The sequence below is a fragment of the Filicampus tigris genome, chromosome 22 (assembly GCF_054856515.1).
Source record: "Filicampus tigris isolate MCC_2025a chromosome 22, RoL_Ftig_1.0, whole genome shotgun sequence".
NCBI classification, from domain to species: Eukaryota; Metazoa; Chordata; class Actinopteri; order Syngnathiformes; family Syngnathidae; genus Filicampus; species Filicampus tigris.
In genome coordinates, this window is record NC_141238.1 from 6,136,386 (window position 1) to 6,145,286 (window position 8,901).

Consider the following 8,901-nt stretch of genomic DNA (forward strand, 5'->3'; position numbering starts at 1 on the left):
ACCAGGCTGCAGACTGCAGATTAAAACATGGCAAAATAAAAGCAAATACCTTTATAAAAATAATGTGACATACTCACAAGCTATATATTTCGTACATATTAATTCCAATGACAGGCTACAAATAGGTTCAGCTATTATGTGTATTAGGGAAAAACGTTTTCATAAAAAAATAGATAAATCACTGCCTCAAGGACTGTTTGCAGCCTGGATGACATTGCAAATGGGAATGGTTTTCAACTGCCTTACCGAGATAAAGGGTAAATAAAAAGATAAATTCACATTTGAATATTGATTGTATATTTTAAAGTTATCCTATATGTATTAAACCTAGATTAAGGATACACAATAATAGACTAGCTTTAAAGGTCACTTAATTATTCTCTACCTGCAATGTTGTCAGAAATGAGAAAGAAAGTAACACAACACCTCCCACTTACGACTCACCATTCTCATTTGCGTGATATACCAAAAACTATGAGTTGCGGTGGAAATGCAAACCACTTTATATTACCAGTTGTGGATTGTATTACTTTAACCCAAGATTGGATGAACTGTTTTGACTCAGCAGATTGGGTTGAAGACTGGGTTTGGGCAGGCAAAAGATCTGAAGCTGCTCGCCATTTTTGTGAGTAAATTTCATGTGTAGCCTCCAATGCACATTGCACCAATGGCGTCGTACATGCATGAGAACATGTTGTCCCCTGCACTCCTTGCTGATGCTGCACACGTCACACCATGATGGCGGCGGCGGCGGTGGCGATACAGGCTGGTACCCAATAGGAGTCCGAGGTCGCGCTTCTCTCCCCGTCCAATGGGATTAGAGGGGGATCATCTCAGAAAGGCGCCAATCGGCTGCATCGGGAGCTTTTGTGTGGACGTTTGACGACCGTTGCATTCGAACCATGAAGAGAATGAGAGCGAGAGGGGCCGGTGGTGGGATTAGACTTGGAAGGAGGCGGGGCTGTCGTGCTATTACGTAACCACACAAAAACCCGTCATGGAATGCCTCACGCGATTATTTCATGATCCAGCTTCTAGCGGTCCTCTGCAGTCGCTTGGACAAAATGCTGGCACGCCTCTGATAAATGAAAAGAAAAAATATTCATGAACAATAATAATGTGTATATATATTTTTAATGAATGAAAACGAACCAGTGTGTGTTGTGGGTCACAATGAGCCATAGAGCAACCCACAGCTTTTGAACAGCCAGTATTCGCAACCAGGTCATTTGAAAAGAGCATTATCAATCGAGCTAAATATATAGAACCGACAAATCCGTTGCTTATTAACCTATATGTTAATAAGGAAAAGTCGAATAACAGTTGGATTTCCAGTTTTTATTCCCGCAACAAAAATAGAACATAGCACCTAACTCGCCCTTCAGTCACACACACACGCGCGCGCACCCAGAAAGGCCCCACGTTCACGTGAACCAGATCTACGCTCGAAAGCCTCATGGCACGTGGCTTTAAAGTCAATGAATGGCCGCATGAATGCATGCGGCACCGTGGTGATTCAGTGCCTTTGTTCTTGTGAACTCTTTTGTCAGAGGCAGATTGCAACAGCGCCCAACCGTCACCCGGGCTTCAAGCGCGTACAGTTCGGTGCCGTGGGGTCAGAAGGATGTTCAGTAGCTGAAACTTTGATTTTGATTCAAATCAGTCTGCGAAGCCCTTAGAATCTATTTGGCTTCAGAACAATGGCGACCAAAACAAAAACGGAGCAATTTGCAATTTAAATATACCAAAAAAAAAAAAAAAAGCAAAGGGCATTTACTGTAGATTTCCTGCCTGATGCCCGAATTCATCTTTTTGATTCAGTGAGAAGAAAAAGCTTGTCTACTTGTATGGGTTGTTTGGTGTTATCACAATTTTGCAACTAGTGAATCATTTTCGAGCTTGGATATTTCCTTCCTTTCCGTCATAGTGGGGACACGATCCCACACAAATGGGCTCCATTTCCCGTGACCCCGCCCCCACCCTCACCAGCGGGCCCGGTTAGGCGCATCCTATTTCCAAACAAGGTTGGCAGCATACAAACTGCCTACTTTATGAGCGACCAAATGGGTTCTAATGATGGCCGTGTGTGTGTTGCTATGACCCAGGCCAGGCATGCTACCATTAGATGATGCAGATGCCACTGTTGCAGGCATTTTTCCACATTAGGCTTCACATGCGTTGGTAAATGGGGCCTAGGGGTGCTTGATAGTTTTGGGAAATACCACATTATGGATATTTCTGAATATACACACACGTGTCTTTATGTCAAAGTGGTAACATGGAGGCTAGTGTGTCATTCCATACACTGCCACTTACTGGTAAGATGGATGGAAGCTCATTTAACATAGCATAACTAAATGCTTAAAATTTTATATGTATAATGCATATGCGTAGTTTATAGTGCATACGATGTACTTTTATTTTTATTGAAAAATATTTAAACAGATTTTCAACAAGACAAAAATTTTATTTGCAATATGTTCTGCGTGCTCCCACTAGACTAAACACGATATTCGGATTAATATTGTGTCAAAGAAATATATAATTTTTTTTCCTCAGTGCAATTATACAGAAGAAAGTCAAATTAAAAAGCCCAAAAACTTTCCCAAGGAAGTGTTTTTAATTTCCATTTTCAGATCACAGGAGCGGAATAAAATCAGTGTTGCACAGCAAAGGAATATCTTTGTCCGTCTCTCGGAAAGCATAGTTTGACAACCCCAGCTTTTTTTTTTTTTTATTACATCGTTTTGTATGTTAAATATACATGATAGTTACAGCCCCATTCATTGAAACAGCTGGACTGAGGGCATACATATAGAAAACTTCTGTGTGCACTGAATTCAAGTTGGGAAGCCAGTTGTCATCTGTGGGTTTCCCCCTAGTGGTGATTACTCGACGCCAAGCTTCTTCTTCAGGGACTCGGGCATTTCGGGGGGAGGCGGGCGCGGCAGACGGAAGTAGACCTTGACTGAGTCATAGATGAACCACTGCAGCGCCGTCAGGGTACCGATCATGATGATACGGGCAATCAAGCCCTTCCACACACCTGCACAAAAGCAGAAAGACATCGGAAAAAAAAAAAAACATACACAAATATCATTAAGTTGAAATCAAAATAAGTCTTCCTGCTCCCTTGTTTTCTACCCTGAATAATTGTCCGTCCACCTGGCTCGCAACAACGGGTGATCCCATGTCTGTAGAAGACAGGGTTGCCAATGGTGCAAGTAAGCCGGGGGAACAGGTAGACTGCTCTGACACGCCAATGACTCAAGCACCTCCAACTGTACAGCCAGAAAGCTGCAGAGGGGCTCAGCTCAAGAGCACAGCACCCTCTAGAGGTGGATCTAAGGAGCGTGTTGATCCAAAAAGCATTTCAAATCCTTGATACCCCACCTTTGGGTCCGAGCTTCTTGAGGACCTGGACGGCGGTGCTTCCCCTCTCCTTATTCAGCACAGACACCACAGAATCAGCAGGGTGGGACACAATGGCGCAAAAGACACCAGCTGGACACAAAGAGAGAAAAAAACCCCCAAACAATTCAATTATTACAACTGGGCTTAAGGTGTTAAAATAATATTTTTTAAAAAAGGAGACATTTCCAGTCTTTGTTGTGCAGTGGACGCACGGATATTTCGTTTCACCAATTGGCATTTTTGTTTTTAGAACCCATTCTCCATTTTTCACATTAAACTCAACTTATTCGCCATTGGTTGGACAATGACCAAAAAAAAAACAGACAAAAAAACAGCAGAGACATGAGAGAGCGGCTATGGCCAACATGGCATTGCAAATTGATTCTTTAAATTCTTTTACATCGATGCATATTTTAAGCATTAATATCGACATAAAATCGATTTCCAATATCGTTACATCCCTACAGTTCACCTTTTGCAAGTTCAGTGCATTGCGGATTTTTATCGTATTTATATCGTGGATAATTCGCCATGTTATGGGATTTTATCATTCCTTGAAATTGTTGTGGTAAAATCAGCATTTTCTAGCCTAAAATTACAATTGATAAAATTGGACGTGTTTTTTTTTGTCGAGTGTTTTTGAAAGCATGGCTGCTGCTGTGTGTGCAGCCGGCAAGTGAGTCAATGACGAGAATATGTTGACTGAATTGCTTTGGCGTTTTGTTACATTATCAACAAAAATGTCATAATGACTAAATCGTGCACCATTGTGAGGCATTACAATTTTCATTTCAAGCTCTATGATGCCACCCAAACCTTCTGCGCCTTCTAAAGGTATCTGGCAGCGAGCCCAAGTGGCGGCGGACGACGCCAACCGTAGAAAAGAAGCATTGGGTTGTCCACCCCGTGGCCAACTTGTATTGTAAATCCAATTTTTTTTCGATGACTTACCGATGTAACCAGCCACAAAAGTGACCACCAGCTGCTCAGCTTTGCTGCACTCGCTGCGCGGCTTGGGCACGGCGTACTTGTAGAGCATTTCCACCGTGCGCTCAAAGCAGGCAAATTTCATCATGGTGTAAGGGATCTGCCTCATCCACAGAGGTACCACACCCTTGTAGAACCTAGAAGGTTCCAGATTAGAGCAAGGCGTCGGACTACACGGCACTTTTAGTTCACTATCGAGCAATTGCAACTGTCCGTTCCCCTGGCTAGCGACGCTGGGTGACCTCCCGTCTGGAGCGGGGCTGCCAGTGGTGCAGCTGAGCCGGGAAACGGGTAGACTGCTGTCACACGTCAATGACTCAAGCACCTCCAACCGTACAGCCAGAAAGCTGCTGGGGGCCTCTGCTCAGAGCGGAGTGCCCCCTAGAGGTGGCTCTAAGGAACGTGTTGTCACATGAACGCAATTGTGCGTGACAATTGCCATAACCGAAGGGTCAAAAAGGCGGCGCACTTACGCCCAGAGCCCCTCCTCGGCGTACATCTTGGGGACACACTCTCGTAGGGTGTTGGCGTAGCCTGGCTGGGTCTGGATGCGCACTTTGACAGCCTCCATAGGAGCTAGGGCGATGTCGGCGAAGAACTCTGCGCTGGCCGAGGCGGCAAGGTACAGCGATGTCCTCCACATGTAGGTGTTCTCCTGTTCCACAACACGATGGAAAATAGAAATGTGAATACGCGGCTGGCAATAATAGCGTTTTGCAAGTGACTTGAGGATATCGGTCGCTCACCTCTCCAAGCAAGTCACTGTAAAAGATCTTAAACACTTCATAGAAGCCAAACTTGCAGAGTCCCTGCATGGAGTAGCCGATGAAGGTGGGCGCCCAGCCCTTGGCCAAGCCTCGGACACCATCCTCCCTCACGGTTACAGAAAAGCCGTTGCCGATGCTCTTGTACTTGTCTGGGTTCACCTAAGAAAACAGAAATACCAAAGTAAGGGCCATGACATTGGATTTCCTGATTAACATCCCCTCCCGAAATTTAGCAAGTGCTTCCAATTGTTTCTAGTGGCGAAATCTATGAACATTAAGTACAACATGCTAACATTTACTGCTAAGAGAATATATGACATAGGGACGTAACGATTAATCGAAAATCGAGCGGATTGAATTCATCTAGAAAATGATGTCTTGAAACGTTTTTTTCATTCCAGATGCACAGCACATTTTGAATGCTGGTGCACAGAGACATTTGCGATTTTTTTTTTTTTTTTAAATCGTATCGGAAATCGGGAACTGAGAATCGAATCGGGGCTTGAGTGAATCGTTACATCCCTAATGACATATGGTTTACTGTGTTTCAAACGGGTCTCATTTCATAAGATACTGGCTTATTTGGTTAATTGACATATCATTTGAAATTTGGCAGCGGGGAGACAATTGTGCCTCGAGCGCCAGGGACACGACGGGCCTTCATCTGGTGAACTGTTGCCAATACCAAAGGTAGATTTCCACACAAACCTGCAGACGACACTTGACAAGGTCGAGGGGTACTACCGCTGTGTGCGTGAGGCCGCAGCTCAGGATACCCCCAAAGCCACACAGGGCATAGTACTTTGAGGAGCCAAACTCGCAGCTAAATTCCTCTGTGGTAGAAGGGGGACAACATACGTGCAACATGCAAGGGTCACATGCAAAACACAAAAGGGGGAAAAAAAAAAAAAAAAAAAATCAACACCAATTCAGAGCCACATAATGGAAGAGTTTTCAAAATAGTATATAACGACATCCCAACTCAAAAAATATTTGCAAGTTGGGGCTAGGAATCAGTCGACCGGCTTGGCGGTACAATGCTGTGTTAAAAAGTCAAGTTCCAATAACCGCATAACCGGGAATAAGCTCTTCTGTTTCCTTATTATCCTCCTTTTCTGTGAGCAGAGAGGGGAGGGTCGAGTTAATATATATAGTACCGTTAATATCGGACTCTTCCGTATATGGCTGTCTCAAACATGCCACCATTTGTTGGAACACCAAAAATTTCATTGACAAGTGATTTCAATAATAACTTCAATGGACCGCAGTGATGTTTTGGAAGTCTACAAGTGTACAATGACAGCTCAAAACATTTGAAGTTTCAGACCAAATTACTCATTAATGCCAAACAAACTACAGAATAGTCATTGCGCAATAAATGGATTATTATGTGATTATGTGCAAACCATCAGTGTGGTCCAAGAAGTTTGAGCGTTCACCAAAAACAATCAAATCCACATTTAAACAATTTATTGAATTATAATTATGTGATGTAATAAAAACAAAAAAAAAGTATTCAGCAGCTGCACTTTAGCCTTTCAAATCAGTCTTACCTGACGGGTCAGAGGCAATGTTAACGAAACGACGACTCGGCATAAATGTAATCCAAATGTCACATTCAAATTCAGACAAAAAACAAAAACATGGAGTGTCCAGTAAGTGTTGATGAATAATCCCTCACAGTCTAGTCTCCTTGACCTAAATGTTTCCTCAATTGGCCCAAGAGGAGAAAGGGTCATATGACATAACGTACGTGCAGTGGGCATAGTGAATCAATGAGGTACAAGGCATGCAGCCATGTAGTGATCACTCCGATATGCATGCCGGGGGGCGGGGATGAGTACTTCACAACTGGATTGTATGCATTTCTACATGCAAATTTCAAACTTAAAAAAAAAAAGGGGGGGGGGGGGCGGGGTTCACGTCTGGAATGCAAAAACTGACGCCGAGCCAAAAAGACAGACCTGCATTCTGCATTTGACCAGATCGAGGGGAACGACTGCTGTGTGTGTGGTGCCACAGCTCAGAATCCCACCAAAGCCACACAGGACGAAATACTTCTGAGAGCCAAACTCACAACTGTCTCCCTCTGAGGAAACAGGTTAGATTTAAAAGGGAAAATAAATCCATAAATATACGGTATTTAAAAAATTGTAAAAAAAAAAAACAAAAAACAAGTTAATCTGTTGGTCTGATAAATTTAAGGAAGTAATGAACCATCAGTTACAAACCGACTAGCTTGGCATTTTAAATGGACCGGCCAAAGCAAAGGGCGACAGTGTTTTCAGAAAACAAAAGATATTTTCACCAAACTAGTACCATCACTAATAACTGTACTAGACTTATCGGCTGCACTTGACGCACCCAACTTGATTATTAGTAGAGGTCAAAGGTAATGACAAAACGCTTGACCAAATTATTGCAACAGTTGATCCAATCCTCCGCAAAAAAACGAGATGCTGCTTTAACAACCAGGCCGATATTGAGGTGCCAGGACAATTTGTTCTCGTTTAACCAGCGGTCACAATTCTTAAGATAACGGTTGCTACGTCGTAATGAATACAATTAAATTCATTCAAACGTTGTTGACACGGGCATTCCAAATACCATCCCACACCCATTTCAATTTGACGCGGCATGAAAAGGTAGACATCGGTGTGCCCTTCCTTGTCCTCCGTTAGCGGCTTAGCTTTAGCAGAGGCCTGACTACTTTTTCGTGTCGTTTAAGCGCACCTATTACGCATGTCGGGATGCATTACACTTCAAATACTAGCTAGTAAAAATGGGGGAAAACGTGCCACGATTAAGCGATCGCACCGGTTGGCTAAGCGAGCGCTGCTAACGCGAGTCCAGAATGAGGAGGCCTGCGGAAGAAAGGCGAGAGTTACCGTCAGCCACGGCGGCTGCTGCAAGTCGGCGTGTCCTCTGTCCACTCTGCTGTGGTTCCTCCACTTTCTGGAGCGTGAACAGGGGGGCGCTGAAGGGATTGGCCCGGGCCAGCTGCGTCAAAGTAGAAGGATACATGCTGGTGGTCCTGCCTGTCCGCAGAGCTGCGCTGCAATGAGCAACAAGTTAGCTATGATCGGGTTTGCGCTACCGGGGAAAGAACGAACCAACCCCCCGCACCGATCTGCACGCACGAATAAACCAAAACATTGAAATGTAGCGTCGTTTGCTTCCTCGAGTCCATCAAAGAGGTCGAGATGAAAGTGATCCATCGATCCGGGCGATGTTCATTAAATGACCGGTGTCAAATGAAATCTACCTGCCCTGTCACATAACATGCATGCTGTCCTAGCTTTTAAGCTAAACTGCAATGCTAACTTGACCGCTACAAGGTGGAATAGTTCCCGGGTATCACAAAAGGAAACAAAAACAATGACAAAGGGTTCGATGGTGTTCACATGCCGTAAAATGCCAAGCAAACCTCACAAAGCTGACGGATTGTTCAACGTGATTGCTTTTTAACCGACTAATTGTACTTACTTTACGTGCGTCTTAAGATGGCGCCTCCGCTTAGCTGCAAACCGGCGGCTGCGAAAGACTGAACGACCTCCCGGTAGAGCTTTGTCCTTTCGTGACGTCACAGACCGACCTGTGGGAGGGTTGATTGGCTTCTTCTACGATGAAAGTTGAATACGATTGTGCTTGACTCCACCCAAGTGGTGGAATAAAAAAAAATACACCACTTAGAGCTCTTAATTATGTCAGAGATGGATTCATGTGTACCTAA

General features: G+C 44.0%; 1 protein-coding gene and 2 non-coding genes across 5 annotated transcripts; all 3 read right to left on the reverse strand.

Moving 5' to 3' along the window:
- Window positions 1-2,598: 2,598 nt before the first annotated feature.
- Window positions 2,599-8,809, reverse strand: slc25a3a (solute carrier family 25 member 3a). Of its 3 annotated transcripts, none has more exons than XM_086022630.1 (8): window positions 8,655-8,809; window positions 8,057-8,223; window positions 5,877-6,001; window positions 5,148-5,327; window positions 4,875-5,056; window positions 4,366-4,538; window positions 3,394-3,504; window positions 2,599-3,046 (listed from the first exon to the last, which is right to left on the reverse strand). In XM_086022630.1, the coding sequence occupies exons 2-8, from the start codon at window positions 8,190-8,192 to the stop codon at window positions 2,889-2,891; spliced, it is 1,065 nt and encodes a 354-aa protein (XP_085878756.1). In that variant the 5' UTR covers window positions 8,193-8,223; window positions 8,655-8,809; the 3' UTR covers window positions 2,599-2,888. The 3 variants fall into 3 exon arrangements, with proteins under 3 accessions (XP_085878756.1, XP_085878760.1, XP_085878757.1); XM_086022634.1 differs by lacking the exon at window positions 5,877-6,001 and adding an exon at window positions 7,133-7,257; XM_086022631.1 differs by having other exon boundaries at window positions 8,057-8,218; window positions 8,655-8,797.
- LOC147126676 (small nucleolar RNA SNORA53) lies at window positions 3,153-3,358 on the reverse strand. The gene has a single exon (XR_015084893.1). It is a non-coding gene; the product is annotated as a small nucleolar RNA SNORA53 (small nucleolar RNA).
- On the reverse strand, window positions 4,609-4,808 carry LOC147126677 (small nucleolar RNA SNORA53). Its single transcript, XR_015084894.1, has one exon. It is a non-coding gene; the product is annotated as a small nucleolar RNA SNORA53 (small nucleolar RNA).
- Window positions 8,810-8,901: the final 92 nt, after the last annotated feature.